Below are 16,967 nucleotides of genomic sequence, written 5' to 3'. Positions count from 1 at the left end.
AGTTCTTTACATATTCTAGACACTAGTCTTTTGTCAGATGTGGTTTGCAAATATTTTCTCTCATCCTGTAATTTGTCTTTTTATCCCATTTACATTGTCTTTCACAGAATAAAAGTTTTTAATTTTTATTAATTCCAATTATCAATTTTCCTTTTGTGGATCATGCTTTTGGTATTAACAACTCTGCAGATCCCAAAGATTTTCCTCAGTTTTTTTCTGTTTTATAATTTACATTTAAGTCTGTGATCCATTTTAAGTTCATTTTCACATAAATGGAGAGAATTATTAGATTGAGGTTCATTTTTTACCTATTGATGCCCGGTTGCTATTGAACCATTTGTTTTGAAAGGCCATCTTTCCTCCATTGAATTGCTTTTGTTCCTTTGTCAAAAAAAATCAGTTGAACATATATGTATGGAACTATTTCTAGGTTCTCTGTTCTGTTCCACTGATCTGTTTATCTGTTTCTCTGCCAGTAGCATAGGTATCAATCTCTGTAACTGTATCATAAGTTTTAAAATTGGAGAGACTGATTCCTCCCACTTCTTGTTCAAAATTATTTTGACTTTTCTTATTCCTTGCCTTTCCATATAAATTTTAGACTACTCTTCTATATCCATAAAAATTCTTGCTGGGATTTTGATAAGAATTGCATTAAACCCATATATCACTTTGGGGAGAATTGACATCTTTACTATATTAAAGCTTATTATTTATCCCTCCATTTATTTTGATCTTAGATTTCTTTTTTTATTGTTCTGTAGTTTTTCAGCAAACAAGTCCAGTACATGTTTATAGGTTTACATTTAAGTATTTAATTTCTTTGGAGTAATTGTAAATGGTATTATATTTATCTTTTGTCCTACAACCTTGCTGAACTCAGGTGTTAGTTCTAGAAGGTTTTATTAGGTTTCTTGAGATTTTCTGTGTCATCTACAAATAGGGATAGTTTTATTTGCTCCTGTCTGATCTATATGACTGTATCTCCTTTTCTTACCTTATTGCACTAAAACTTCCAGCACTGTGTTAAATAAGAGTGGTTAGAGCAGACATTCTTGCCTTGTTCCTGGTAGAGGAAGACATTCATTAAGTATAATGTTACCTCTAAACTTTTTGTAGATGCTCTTTATCAAAGATGAAGGCACTCCCCTATATTCCTGTTTTTTTGAGAATTTTTACCATGAATGGATGTTGAATTTTGTCAAATGCATTTTTGCAGTAATTAATATGATCATGTGATTTTTCTTATTTAGCCTATTATTATGGTAGGTTACATTGATTTTCAAATATTTAACCAGCCTCTTACCCCTCAATAAACTCCAAGTTTACTAATATTTTGCTAAGGATTTTTACATCTATATTCATGAGGGATATTTGTGTATAGTTGTCTTTTGGTACTATCTTTGTCTGGTTTTGATACCAAGGTATTGTTAGCTTCATAAAATGAATTAGATGTTCCCTTCCTTCTCTCCTGTTTTCTGATAGACATCGTCTAGAATTGGTATTAAGTCTTTAAACATTTAGTAGAATTTTCCAGTGAAACTGGGCATAGAAATTCCTCCGGGGGGGAGTTTTTAAATTATGAATACAAATATCTTTTATATTGAGTAAGTTGTGATAGTTTGTGTTTTCCAAAAAATTGGTCTATTTCATCCAAGTTGTTGATTATATGTGTGTTGAGTTGTTCATAGTATTCTCTTATCCTTTTGATGTCTGCAGAATTTGTGGCGCTATTCTTTGTTCATTTCTCTATTGTTTTTCTGTTTTAAATGTTATTAATTTCTGCTCTTCATTATTCCCTTCCTTCTGCTTGTTTTGATTTTATTTTTCTCTTCTTTTTCTAGGTTTTTTGCTTGGAGCTTAGATTACTGATTTGAGACTTTCCACTTGTTCAGTGTATTAATTCAGTGCTATAAATTTCCCTTTCAACATTGCTTTAGCTATGTCCCTCAAAGTTCACTTTGTTGTATTTTTATTTTCATTCAGTTTAATGTATTTTTTTTAATTTCCCTTGAGAATTCCTCTTTGAACCATGAATTATAGACATGTATCATTTAGTTTGTAAGTGTTTGGATATTTTCCCATTATCTTCCTGTTTTTTTATTTCTGGCTTGGTTCCATTGTATTCAGAGAACACATTCTGTATTATTTCAATTGTCTCAAATTTGTTAAGGTTTGTTTTATGGTCCAGGATACTGTCTATCTTGTATATGTCCCACGGGCACTTGAAAAAAATGTGTTTTGCTATTGTTGGATGGAGTGTTACATAAATGGCAGTTAGATCCTGTTGGTTGTTAGAGTTGTTGAGTTCTTCTGTATCCTTGCTGATTTTCTGCCTGATTGTTTCGTCACTTGTTGACAGAAGATTTTAAAGTCTCCAGCTCCAGGATTTGTCTGTTTTTCATTCCACTTCTGTCAGTTTTTGCTTCAGATATTTTGCAGCTCTCTTTGGTGTGTACACATTTAGGACTATGTCTTCATAGTGGATTGACTCTGTTAATCATTATAAAATGTCCATCTCTGTCTCATAGTTTTCTTTCCTCTAAAGTGTACTTTTTGATATTAATATACCTACTGCTGCTTTCCTTTGATTAATGTTTGCATGATGCAAATTTTTCATCCTTTTACTTTGAACTTGCCTTTATCATATTTGAAGTGAGTTTCCTATAGACAGCATACAGTTGGGTCATGGTTTTTAATGCAGTCTGCCAATCTCTGTCTTATAGTTGGTGTATTTATCCATTTACATTTAGTGTGATTATTGATCCATTAAGGCCTAAGTCTGACATTTTATTGTTTTCTCTGTCTTTGGTTCTTTTTCTTTTTTCATTTTTGTGTTTTCCTCTTGTTACTTGAACATTATTTGTGATTCCTTTTTGATTTATGACTTTTTTTAGCTTTTTAGTGGTCATTCTAGATATTTTACTTTAAATATATGTACTTTATCACAGTCCACTGATATCATCATTTTACCAGTTAAAGTGAAGAAACCTTACCTCTAGCTTCATCCTTTTACCCTCACCCATTTATAATGTGATTATCTTAAATATTTCTTCTAGATACATTTAGAACCATATCAGACAACATTATAGTTTTGTTGCAATTGCAAGATAATATAATTTAGAAAATTCATGAGGAGAAGGAAAGTCAACTATATTTACCCATATTTTTGTTCACTGTAGTCTTTCTTCTTCCTGGTGTTCCAAGGTTTCTTCTTTCTATTTAGAGAAATTACTTTAGACATTCTTTTAAATTAGATCTGCTGGTGACAGTTTTTCTTCATCTGAGAATGTCTTAATATCCTCTTCATTCCTGGAGGATATTTTCACTGGGTATAGGATTTTGGGTTGACAGTTCTTTTCTTTCAGCTCTTGAAAAATGTTGTGCCACTTCCTTCTGGCCTCCATGGTTTTTGATGAAATCCGCTGTCATTCAAGTTATTTTTCCCCTATAGGTAAGGTGTCTTTTCTTTCTTGCTGTTTTCAATATTTTTTTTCTTAGTCTTTAATTTTCAGGAGTTTATGATGGTTTTTGTGTGGATTTCTTTGAATTCAGCCTGTTTGGGGATTTGCTCAGCTTCTTGAATCTGTAGGTTTATGTATTTTGTCAAATATGGGGAATTTTTGGCCATTATTTCTTCAAGCCCTTTCTCCTCTCCTTCTGGGACTCTGATTGATATGAGTAGTTCATCTTTGCTTATAGCCCCACAGGTTCCTGATGCTCTGTTTAATTCTTTTTTTTTAAATTAGTTTTTCTGTTGTTCACACAAGGTACTTTCTGTTTTTCTATCTTTTGAGTTCACTGATTCTTTTTCTGTTTAATTCTGCTCTTCAGCCTATCTGTTGACTTTGGTTTGGTTTTTGTTGGTTATTTTATTTTTCAAATCTAAAATTTCTTTTTGGTTCTACTATGAATCTTTATTTCTTTGCTGAAACTTTGTTTTTTCATTTGTGGTATGCGTGTTCAAAATTGCTCATTGATGACTGCTTTCAATTCTTACATCAGATAATTCTAAGACCTCTGTCATTTCAGTGTTAGCATCTATTGATTGTCCTTTTCATTCAGTTTGAGGTCTTTCTGGTTTTTGGTAAGATGCGTGATATTTTATTGAAATGTGGACATTTTGGATATAATATTGTGAGACTCAGGATCTTATTTAAAACTTCCATTTTAGCTGACTACCTTTGACACCTTTCTTGCAGGGGAGTGAGGGGCAGGGGTGTACCACCTTGTTACTACCAGGTGGGAGCAGAAATTCATGTTCCCAGTTATGTTTTCTTATTACTGCTGGATGTTCAGCTCTCCACATGGAAGATGCTAACACCATGGGTTGGGGGGTGGGGGCCTATCAGGATCAAAGTCTTGGCTCCCTCCTTGGCTTTTTGACCCCAGCAGGGAAATGGTGCCCTGTACAAGCTGGTGAAGGTAAAAGTCTAGATGCCCGATCCAGCCTTTGCTGGCATGAATGTGTTGAGCCACAGTTTTTTTGTGTGTTGTGGAGCTGGAATATAGTAGGTATTGTCTTAAGATTTTGTATATTCCTAACCTGCCCCTTTCTTGATCATCTTCTAGAGAGGACAAGCTTTTGTTGTGTTTTTTTGTTTCTTTGTTTGTTTTGTCTGCACCCTTTGGCATATCCACGTAGCTGGCTTTCTTTACCTCATAAGTCTGGGCCCCAAGGTCCCTAGTTGGCCTTTTTCTTTTTACCTTTCCGAATTTTCTTACATTCATTTTATATATAATGTTCAGGGGATTTAGTTGTACTTAGAGTGAAAAACAGGGATATGTGTGTTTTCCCAGAAGCAAAAACCTACAGTGCACTTTACAAATGAGTTTCTGGAACTTTGCATAAGCAGACTGAAATCTTACCAGCGCCCCAACACCACTTGACTGCATTTTCTCTGGCGTTGAGAAGTGAAACAAATGAAACTGTTAGAATTTCATGGATTATGGATTCCAGAGGTTACAGTGGCATTGTCTCCAACTGACTCCATTACCAGGATAGTCTCTCCTTTTCTCCTGACCACCACACAAAAGTTACCAGTTCTTTTCTTTTGGTTCTAGTTTGGAGAACATGTGGTGTCTACTTCACCTTCCATCAGCTCTGATGCCTAAAACTGTAACAATGACATCACATTCCCAAAGTAGAAAATAATTATTTTTTGAAGATAGGTTTCCATATCTCCCCAAGGCTTGAGAAGCAGTGAACTAAAACAGTCAGCATGACACTTCAGACCCTGGACTCAAAGGAAGTTGGGTTCTGGTCTTGATGGTTAAAATCCAAGTTCTGCCATTCTGGTCTCTAGCTTATACTTGTACTTCTTTTGCCTGAAATTTGGGAGGTGTTTTCCTTTAGAAACAATGCAAGTACCAAAGAAATGAAAGTAATACTGTATACCTATCTGGAACGTTACTCTTTTTTTTTTATGAAGGTATTATTCATATACACTCTTATGAAGGTTTCACATGAAAAATAATGTGGTTGCTATATTCACCCATATTATCGAGTCCTCCCCATACCCCATTGCAGTCACTGTCCATCAGTATAGTAAGATGCCACAGAATCCTTATTTGTCTTCTCTGAGCTACACTGTCTTCCCCGTGACCCCACACACACCATGTGCACCAATCATGATACCCCACAATCCCCTTCTCCCTCCCTCCCCACCTGCCCTCCCTCACCCTTCCCCTTTGGTAACCGCTAGTCCCTTCTTGGAGTCTGTGAGTCTGCTGCTATTTTGTTCCTTCAGTTTTGCTTCATTGTTATACTCCACAAATGAGGGAAATCATTTGGTATTTGTCTTTCTCAGCCTGACTTATTTCACTGAGCATAATACCTTCTAGCTCCATCCATGTTGTTGCAAATGGTAGGATTTGTTTCTTATGGCTGAATAGTATTCCATTGTGTATATGTACCACCTCTTCTTTATCCATTCATCTAGTGATGGACACTTAGGTTGCTTCCTTATCTTGGCTATTATAAATACTGTGGCGATAAACATAGGGGTGCATATGTCTTTTTGAATCTGAGAAGTTGTTTTCTTTGGGTAAATTCCTAGGAGTGGAGTTTCCAGGTCAAATGGTATTCCTATTTTTAGTTTTTTGAGGAACCTACATATTGCTTTCCACAATGGTTGAACTAGCTTACATTCCCACCAGCAGTGTAGGAGGGTTTCCCTTTCTCTGTATCCTCGCCAGCATTTGTTGTTCCTAGTCTTTTCTGTGTTGGCCATCCTAACTGGCATGAGGTGATATCTCATTGTGGTTTCAATTTGCATTTCCCTGATAATTAGTGATGTGGAGTATCTTTTCATGTATCTGTTAACCATCTGAATTTCTTCTTTGGAGAAGTGTCTATTCATATCCTCTGCCCATTTTTTAATCGGTTATTTGCCTTTTGGTTGTTGAGGCATGTGAGTTCTTTATATATTTTGGATGTTAACCCCTTGTCGGATATGTTGTTTACAAATGTATTCTCCCATACTGCAGGATGCCTTTTTGTTATTTTGATAGTGTCCTTTGCTGTACAGAAGCTTTTTACTTTGATGTAGTCCATGTGTTCATTTTTGCTTTTGTTTCCCTTGCTCAAGGAGATGCGTTCAGGAAAAAGTTGCTCATGTTTATATTCAGGAAATTTTTGCCTATGTTGTCTTCAAAGAGTTTTATGGTTTCATGACTTACATTCAGGTCTTTGATCCATTTCAAGTTTGCTTTTGTGTATGGGGTTAGACAATAACCCTGTTTCATTCTCTTACGTGTGGCTATCCAGTTTTGCCAACACTAGTTGAAGAGGCTGTCATTTCCCCATTATATGTCCATGGCTCCTTTATTGTAGATTAATTGATCATATATGTTTGGGTTTATATCTGGGCTCTCTAGTCTGTTCCATTGGTCTGTGGGTCTGTTCTTGTGCCAGTACCAAATTGTCTTGATTACTGTGGTTTTGTAATAGAGCTTGAGGTCAGGGAGCATAATTCCCCCAGCTTTATTCTTCCTTCTCAGGATTGCTTTGGCTATTTGGGGTCTTTTGTGGTTCCATATGAATTTTAGAACTATTTGCTCTAGTTCGTTGAAGAATGCTGTTGGTATTTTGATAGGGATTGCATTTGGAACTTTACTCTTTCTAAAGTATTTTTTCCATTTGTTTCAGTCAGTCTTCACCTCTGCCATGTGAAGTAATTAAAATGAGCACATCTGATATTACTGCTCTCATTTGAGAGCTGAGGAAATTTAGGCCCAGTAAATCAAAGGACTTTACCAAATTCTCCTAGCAGCTAGATGATAGAATTCATATTAGAAAATCTGTAGACATTCTTGTATTTCTTTATTCTAATCAAGTATTGTTTTCATAGTCAAGTGATTAGAAAGTCTTTCGGCTGTACATACATGCCCCTTCCTTTCAACAGCAGCTTCTGTGGAAAGGCAGGCAGCAGACCCCCTGCAGGCCAGGCCTGACTCTGAAAACTGTTCACAGTAAGGTTTACATGCTTATCTCATCAGTCTTCAATCTTTGGAGAGACCTGGGCACTGAAGAGTTGTGACAGAATTGGTAAAATAAGTTGTTTCCTTATAATAAACTTCTCTGGAACTACTTTTTTACTCACTATAAAATTAATGCTTGTATTATTTATTTTGCTCTTGAAATCCCAAAAAGTTAGACTGTAAAATATTATCAAAAGTAGATGGAATGGAGAGTCATTTCTCCCAGATTTTGAGGTGGACAGATTGTAAACAGATTAAGCTTGAATTCTAGTCCAAATGCTAAGACAAGTGTAGAGGAAAGGCCAACGTCTGAACCAGGTCTGCTGCTTGTCTTGCCAGTAGGTTTCAGCCCCGGGCAAGTTCACTATGGGTTCAGTGGGCCTCTGTCCTCGGCGCTGCCACCATTTCAGCCTCTGCTCTGCTCTCCTGCAGCCTTGCAGCCATGCCACTGTGTCGCCCAGAGCACTGGGCAGGGCTCTTTGTATAGATCAATAACGACACATTGCCCACATGTGTGTAGTGAGCTAGCCGACCAGGGCCAGGTGAGAATCCTGGCCACAGGAACCATTATTTTATCCACACTGCCCCACCCTGCTTCCCTCCCACTGCCCTCCCACCCCATTCCTCCTGTGCAGAAGATGCTGGTTGGGTGTTTCCTTCTCTAGGTTCTGTTCTCAGGCAGGTCAGTAGGAAGGGTTAAAAGATACCCAAAGAGCCTGTCTTCTGTAGCGAGTGTAATTCCTCTGAATTAAATAGACGTGGGCGTAGAAAGGGGAACAATTAGTAGACTGGCAGAATCTTAGCATTGCCAGGAGCCCTAACACATGTCTGGGTGGTCTCTGAGTGTTCCTTCCCCTCCACAGTATCACTGCCAGGGTTATTCCAGGTTGGTTTAGATAATTCCAGGAGTCCCTGACAAAAAGAGGTGGAATGTGCTGCCTTCCAAGGAAGCCCATTTCATTGTTGGGTTATGCTTCCTGTATTGGCCCAGAAATCTGGCTCACATTTGGTTACATGGATTCTTTCTAGTTTTTGCTGGTACTGCCAAGAACAAAATTGTTTTTTTTTTCCTTTCTAATAGAATTTTAAATTCTTGAGGCCAGTAGCTACCTTAATCTCTTTAAATTTCTTTTCAAGTGAAATATCCCCAGTTCCTCTGCTGTTCTTCATATCATGTTGACCCCCAGGCCCCTTGCTACTCTGGTGCCTTCCGGAGCACACTGTAACTGTTTTCCTTAAATGTGGCCATTGTGGAATCATAGAATGTTAGTTAGAAGGAACATTTGAGGTGATCTAGGCTACTCCTTTCCTCCACCCTCCTTCTGCTTTAATACCAATAGAACTTTGGATTGGTAAACACAGTCCCTGATTTCAGATGCAGCTGGAGTCAGTGAACCTACAGAGACCTTGTAAAGTGGCTGGTCTAAAAGTTTACTTGGGCTTGGAATGGTTGGGGCCTAGAATTGTGAGATCTTTCTGTACCAAACCCAGTACACAGGGAGAGGAACATCTCTTTTAACACAAGTAGGAATGAGTAGCAGCTCTGCTGTCACTAAGACAAATAGTAAATTTGCCTATAGAGCGCTTCCAAGCTTACAGCACGTTTTCCCCTCCATGTGGGTATTCTTATCCCCATTCTAGAAAGGAGAAAGCTCAAATTGCTTTAATCAACTACAAAAAAGTCATACTAGCTAGAGGCCACAAGAACATTATCTCCTACTCACATCTTTTTCTGAGTCCTGTGGTCTTTCCATACTAATATCCTTGGTGTTAATGAATTTCCATAGTAAAATCATTTATGTTCATGACAGTTGAGGTGTATCTGCTGTCTACACAAAGGCTATATAAGAGTAGTAGGGTGCTTGATTTCCCTACAAATGAAAAATGCTGTGGGTCTTTTTAACTCCGCCTTTGTGCATCCTGTTATCTCTACACTGAGAGTTCTTATGTTCTCCCAGTGAACTCCTGTGTCCTTCAGTATGAAGCTCAAAGGTCACCTCTTGGATGTTGTAGCTCCAGGCAAGTTCGTTCTGGATTTGGTGAAACCAAAATATTACAACAGAACATTGGGGGAGAAAGGGGGCTTATACCAAGCTTTCTTCTCATGGCGGTAGGTCAGGCGCTAGAACCACACTGTCACCCAGCAGTCTGCAATTCTATAAGCCACCTCTGTCTCCACCTCTGCCATCTGCACAGAGCATTAAGCAGAGCTCTTTATATAGCAACACAGACAAGAATGGCTTATTGCCAACACATGTGTAAGCATGCGCCTAAGTAGGCCAATTATTATATCATTGCACATGCCCAGTGGACAAGGAGTTTAGGGTCAGGTGAGGATCCTGGCCATGGAACTTCCATTTTCCCTACAGTTATCATTTCCCCTACCTAGTTTGGGTCTGGCAGAGTTGGCAACTCATTCTTGTTTTCCCACTGTATTGAAGAACCCTTCTCACACTGCATGGCCAGATTTATTTACATGTCTCTATAACCACCAGGCCATGGGCTCTAGAAGAATGAGGAGTCTTATCTTCTCCTCTGTAGTCCCTGAACCTAGCACAGTTGCTGGCACTCAAGGGGAAATCATTGTTTGCTGAATGTAAGAATGCCGCTCATCATGCTTGCGTTGGCCCTAGGGTTCTTATAAGAACCTAGAGGGAATCCCCTGGATCCCCCCAGGTCTCTGCTGCCCCTTCTGCCACCTCTAGCCATGCCCAGAAAAAGTAGGGGAGGCAGCCACCCCTGGAGGGGCAGCCACAAGCCAGGGAGACTAGACCTTCCCTTTTCAGATAAGAAAGCAGCTCCACGCCCCCAGGGAGAAGTGAGGGGTGTGCGGTTGAGTGGCTCTTACTGACAGTGCTTTTGATTCGAACCAGTGTCTTCCTCCCACCAGAGGCAACACGGCACAGTGGTTAGAGTTCATCCTCTGGAGTCAGACCTGGGTTTAAATTATGTCTTCACTACTTAATAACTATGTTTATTAGTTATTATTAAATAACTTAATAACTATGACAAGATTGTCAACATTTCTATTCTGTAATTACCTTCTATCTAAAGTGGATAATTATTCATTTATAATGAATTAATTGATAAATGCATATAAAGTACTCAATGCAGATAGTATCTGGCAGCTGCTTACCTGGGTCTCAGTAGACCTTTGTGTTATTGATGTTGTTTTATTATATTATAAAAGCTTCCTTAGAGCTCACAGTTTAGTTGAAAGATAGAAATACTGAGTGTTATCTAGTAGTTGGGACCGTTTGTTAGTATTTCCTCCTCCCAGCTACTGTTTGTTGGGCATTTGCTTTGTGCCAGCAATTGGCTAAACACTTAACGTAACTCATTTGCATCCACAAACACCCTCAAAAGTATTATCATCTCCATTTTGCAAATGAAGAGAGGTTGACACAACTTGCCCAAGGCCAGAGAGCAGTGGACAGCCAGCCTCCAAACCACATGCACGCTGAAGATGGGGAAATCGCCTGTTGTGACCCAGTTCTCGTCAGCACTCCCTGGGACCTTTCATGCCTGAAATGAAGGATTCGTACCTCTTCTAAGATGAATGTTTCTTCCAGAGTGATACACATAGGCAGAAACTGAGATACTGAATGTTCAGATTCAGGGCTTTCTGTGTGCTCTGTGACCCTAGGCTGTCACTCTGATAGTACATCACCTGATCATATCAAGTTGATTGATATGTCGATAAGCTGGGCTGCTGATAAGCCAGGTCTTCTCCATTTGTTCATTTCTAGAAAGAGGGATTGCCTCCAAGAAAGGGCACAGTACAGAAAAAGGTACTTGCTGATACTAGAATGTTCCCTTGAGAGTTTGCCGAAGGCTGTTCATGTTTAGTAACTGTACCAACAGAGGCTGTGAGATAGATTGGAAGGGACACATGCATGTCCTATGCGTCTGCCTCACACCAACCTGGGAGCTGTCCTTGAGGCTTTGGGCAATGCTTATGTCGCCACCCATATGTCCTAGTTATGACAGTGGTAGCTCTGGTGCCTGACTCCCACGTGGTAGAGGCTGTAGAACATTTGTCAGTCTGGAACCATCTATAAATTTCAGCATTCAAGGATCTTCATGGATTCTGTAAGGATACTCAAAAATATTCTCTACAGCAAGAAAGATAAAAGGCATAGTCAGGGGTTTTTTGTTTATTTTTTAACTACCTCAATAGTGGGAGAGGATGAGATGGCACATTTAAATGCTACTTAAAATGGTACAATAGATCAGCCTGAGGTTTCCACTCTTCACTGACGTTAGGTGGCTGGAAACAGTTTTGGCTGAGGAAGGGAGATTAAGCCAGTGTTCTCCGATTCTGTATATCGTTTATTCTTGAAAGCAAATTGTCAACCCAAATGTTCTTTTCTGGATAACTTTGTGGTTGCAAGCTTAGGCTCTCTTCAGACTTGCTGTGTTTGAAACCCAGCTCTGCCACTTGCTAGCCATGTGACCTTGGGCAAGTTACAGAACCTTTCTAGGGCTTGTCTTCTGCATCTGTAAAATGAGCATAGTAGTATTTTCTACCTCCTGAGGCAGTTCTGGTAACTAAATGAGGTCAGCCACATGAAGGGATGTGCACAGTGCTTCAGTAACACAGAGTTCTCAGTCGTGTCCTTCTTAACACTATTCTAGTAAAAAAGAACTACATTCAGAAAATGCACCCCTGCCCCTCTTTGCCTTTTCAGTTTTCCCTTTCAGATCCTTCCCTGGAATTAAGGACCCAAGAAGGTGGTTTGAACTTTAACTATTGCCAGTTGTAGGTGTCCGTCCATCCCTGCTGAACCTCTGTTAGTGTTCTCTTGTCCTGTGTGTGCTGGTCCAGGATGCAGCAAATGCTGTAAAGGACCAGATCATGAATATCTTAGGCCAGGGACCACATACAGTCTGTTGTATATTCTCCCTCTCCCTCTTCTCCTCCCCCATCCCCCTTCTTTTTCTTCTTCTTCTCTTTAAATATGTAAAAACCATTCTTAGCTTAAGGGCCACACAGAAACAGTCTGCAGACCGCAGTCAGTTTGCTGACCCTTATATCCCATCTGACCCTGTGCTCTAACGTGGCCAAAGTCTTGAATCCCAGGGTTATTCCCTCCTATCACTCAGGTTAAAATATCTAGTTAAAAACACAATAAATTTTCATGTTAAAAATGGAGCTAGTTAAAAAGTAGTACTGTCTTTTCTCCAACCCCCCGTCTCCCACCTGCCATATCCTATAAGGAGCTTTTTAAAAGTTCCTTTCCTGAGACAAAAAATAGGTCTTTAAAGGAATCCATTAGAGCCAGTTTGACAAATGCTCCACTTGGATAAGCTCTGTGCCTGTGATGTTACTCCAGATTCACTTGGAACCTCGTATTGTGATTTTAATTTTAAATTCCTGGGGTTTTGCGCCATCGGTTCTCATGTCTGGAGCAGTTATGTTTTAGGAAAATAGTGTCTGTTGCTGCGAAGTAAGGTAACTGATGAAAATGAGCATGATGGCTTTTCACAGCAAAAAACAAAAATGCAGGCACAACCTTTGTGAAATGACAGTATTGCAAGTGATGACGGTCAAGCAAATATTTAGATTCAAACCACAATAGTGCTTGTAAAATGTAATTACTAGGGAGAGGATGCCAGTCCATCATTCTTTAACGTAATTCTGTACAAGCAGAATCATTCCACACGGTTCCAGGGAAAATGCTTATTTAAACAAAGTGCTTTCTGGCTCCTTGATAACTATGCATAAGTAAACTTTATTTATCAGGGACTGCTTTGGCCTCCGAGATGTTCATGAACAGGAGATACCTCTGTGCATGTTCACTGCCCTGCAGGGACAATCGGGGGTTTGTTCTGAGATGCACTTCTGCTGATGGCATGGCTTCATTTATCCCTAGGAAAGTTCCGGTGATGGAGGTGATGGCATTTTTGGCGAAAAGAAAGATGACAGCCGGGCAGGTGAGACTGTGTCCTTCTGAAGGCAAAGGAAAAAAGGTCCTAGTTTGCAGTTACCCTGGAGTTCGTATGTAAAAAAAGTGCTGTTGTATAAGGAGGTTCCTTTTAAAAGCCAAGGAAGTTGACCTTCACCACACTGTCCTAGAGTCACACTGGGCGCTGTAACGTGGCGCAGGCAAGGTTCTTCCACCTGGCGTTGAGACCCAAAAGGGGGATCAGTGATGGTGCCTGAAGTCGGGATGGCGCTTGAGGGAGAAAAAGGAATCATGGTTTCAATGATTTTTAACATTTTTTATTTATTTTTCTTTTTGGAGAAAAGTTGGGGGGTTTGATTTGGTTTGGTATTTCTGTTTGTTTTTCTAAATTCAAACTTAATAGGATCTTTGGCAATTGCAAGACGCAGCTACATACAAGCCCACAGTTGTATATGGAGAAGTCCATAGACGGTCGACTTGTTCTCAGGCCTTAGAGCAAGGTCCTCAGATCAGTTTTGTCCCCACAGACAGGCACATTTGTATTTGAGAGATTACACAGCCAACCATAAACATAAATAAAACGGACCTAAACAAAATTGCAGCCTTTCCAGCTACACCTAGCTCCAGAGCTGATTAAGTTACTGAGTTTGCCGGCAGACGCCTTTGTTTTGGTTCTGTTTGTAAATACTAATGTTCTCACTGGTGTTTGAAGCCCAGGATGGCTCCGACCCAGACAGAGCGCCCTGGCCAGTTCCGTCTGCTCTCACAGCTCGGCTTAGACGACTGGTCACCATTTACCAGCGCTGCAACCGCAAGGAACTCTGCCGGCCTGAAGTTCTGGGGCCAGGTAACCAAGGATACTGGGTCCAGGAAGAGATGTTCAGGAGGACCTCAGAAATGGAGCTCATCAACAAGGAAGCCCAGAAGAGGTAAAGCCAGTGGCTATCAGGGCGTGCTAAGCTGCCCACTGGGTAAATGTGACCGAGGGGGAGCAGACAGCTAGCTGGAGGGCAAGTGTGTTTAATGTTCTTGTGTGAAGTCAAGTGAGCTCCAGAATTAAACCAGTTGGGTGTTGTCATGCTGCCTGGGGAGTCTGATATCAGAGATCTAGGACACCTTTGTTCACAATTCCCAGACTTACGATTTTCCAACTTGACCCTCTTACCTAAGTTGGACTCCAGTCTCTGGGGATGTGGTTTAAAAACATCACACTGGCATATGTCAGACCATGCTGTTTGAGCAGCAAAGTGAATAGTATGCATTGAAGCTGAGTTATTATAGCTGTCAGTCCTTATCAAGCCTTTGAGAACAGTAAGTACCATAAAATGCCAGCGCAAAGGGAGTGCATAGTCAGCAGGAGTTACTTGCCCACCCAAGCAATGGAGGGCTGATGCAGACCAGGAACGATGCCGCCAGAGTATCACGAAGCTGCAGGTCCTGAGTCTTTGTCTCTCCAGCTTCTGATACAACATCCAGTGAATTAAAAGAACACCACAGAGCAAACTCATTGACTTCCATGTACTCCTGCCTTTATGAGATTTAGTAATTCAGGGGAAAAGCATCTCCCATCTCTCACAGCTCCAAAGAAAAGAGCCAGTGCCCCTTCTGCCGTGCCTCTCACTCCCACCCACCACCTTGCTCTACTCCGAGCCTGACCCTCTGGGAAAGGAGAGGACCGTGCCTAGGAGCCTTTCATCCAAACTGTGGTGGTAGATAACTATCCAGCTCCCTTAAGTTGCCGTCTTAATCCTGCAGGATGTAAAGACTAGAGAACCTTGTATCTCAGGGACGATAACTGATAGTGGGTAACCTGCCTTTGTAAAACCAAGAAGGCCAGTGCAAGTTAGGGGTCCAGGTTGGTGGGTGGCAGAGGGAAGCGCTTCCCTTTTCTGGACCCGTTTCCTTACCTGTAAAATGAAGGAGGTGAATTTAGTGGCCTAGAAGGTCCCTCCAGGATTCTATTATTCTATGTTGTTTTATAGAGGGGAAAATACAGCAAAATATTTAAGTGTATATACTATTCATAAAGTCTTTATCTCCCACAGAAGTTTACTAGGTGATTTCTAAAATTGATGAATCGAGAGAGCAAGTATGCACACATGATTTAGAAACAGAGAGGTAAAATACCAGAAGAAAAAGCTGGAAGGTCTGAAAATGTAGTAGGAAAATAGTCTACTTTTGTTATAAGCCTCAGCCCAATTTAACTTACATAAAAATAAATGATAAAATAGACAAACCAGCTCTGCCTCCTTTCTTGGCTTCACGAACTCTCCTAGTAGGTGCTCAGTAAGTACTGTTAGATCATTTTTTTTTTTTTTAAGGAAAAACAGCTCACTCTCCCTTTCTGATTAAACCTCAAGGTGGACTAGGAGAGAACAAGCCGACTTCTACAGAACCGTGTCTTCCTTTGGTGTTGTTTATGATGAAGAAAAGAAAACTTTCGACTGGACGCAGTTCCGCCTCATCTCCCGTTTGGACAAGAAGTCGGATGAGAGCCTGGGGCACTACTTCCACAGTTTTGTGGCCATGTGCCGGAACGTCTGTCGTCTGCCCACGTGGAAAGATGGTGGTGAGAAAACTCTGTCAGTATATCCCAGATGAGCGAGGCAAAAACAGGCTCATGCGTAAGGTACAGGAATACTTATAAAGGTGGAATCTACCTGAAGAGGTCAGGTAAAGACAAGTGGGTTTCCACAAATTCATGAACTCATAATTGGGTCCACCACTATAGAGTGACATTTCTCTCCCAAGGTATAACTTGAACAAAAACTGAAATTCAGATCAAAACCTCACAGAAATGTCGAGAAACTGCTGTTAATTACCTTTTCCAGGGTACTGTCTTACATTTTTAAAAGTCTCATAGAGATTTATCCTACTGTGAATGTTGCACCTTCCTTAGATTAAACCTTAGTAACTTTAACTCTTTTCTCATGTGTTGACTTGTAGCTATAGAAAGTGAGTGGCTTTCACTTTAAGTCCCCTGCTCTGATAGAGACCCCTTCTGAGAAATGTCTTCCTCATTGGGATTTTCAGCAGCACCTCCTAGTCCCTCTTTAGCCCCATATTTGAAGATAAACTTGCTCTGGACCACATGACTGTATTTTAGAAAAGCAGAAGCACATTGAGCCTACCCGGTGTGGGTTCTGAGCTGATGGCAGTGTACACAGAACAATTTTGGACCCCACAGGGCATGGTTAGGGTTATTGATGAAACCAGGGAGCTGGATAGATTGAAAGATATGGACCTTGGAGTTACACGGGGCTCACGCTGGGCTCAAATCCAGGTTCTGCCATCTTGAGCAGGTTAGCCTATCTGAGCCTCCTTCCTCATCCTTAAAACAGGGACCCTGATGGTATACTATAGAGTTTTTGTGAGAATTGAATAGCATATATAAAGTACCTAGCGTAGAGGACACTGAGTACATGCTTATTGAATGGAAACTTGTATTATTTCCAGAACTGCCATTTTCATGCTGTTCTTTCACCCTCACTGGGTCTGTCCTTGTTTCATAAAAACCTCCCATTCTCTTCTAGCTCTTCATTTCAGTAGGGGCACCTCAGGCTGCCACGCTGAGGA

The 16,967-nt window shown here is 40.3% G+C and overlaps 1 protein-coding gene across 3 annotated transcripts in view; it reads left to right on the top strand.

Moving 5' to 3' along the window:
• The window catches only part of CHD6 (chromodomain helicase DNA binding protein 6), a 191,231-nt gene that overhangs the window by 156,957 nt on the left and 17,307 nt on the right, over positions 1 to 16,967 (top strand). For all 3 annotated transcript variants that reach the window (XM_036902261.2, XM_036902264.2, XM_057503003.1), the window contains exons 28-30: positions 13,359 to 13,419; positions 14,104 to 14,320; positions 15,752 to 15,960. In XM_036902261.2, coding sequence (XP_036758156.2) covers positions 13,359 to 13,419; positions 14,104 to 14,320; positions 15,752 to 15,960 — 487 coding nt within the window. The remainder of the gene's footprint in view (positions 1 to 13,358; positions 13,420 to 14,103; positions 14,321 to 15,751; positions 15,961 to 16,967) is intronic.

Source organism: Manis pentadactyla, chromosome 5, assembly GCF_030020395.1.
Source record: "Manis pentadactyla isolate mManPen7 chromosome 5, mManPen7.hap1, whole genome shotgun sequence".
NCBI lineage: Eukaryota > Metazoa > Chordata > Mammalia > Pholidota > Manidae > Manis > Manis pentadactyla.
The sequence above is the reverse complement of the archived record's forward strand: the minus strand, read 5'-3'. Positions and strand labels throughout refer to the sequence as shown.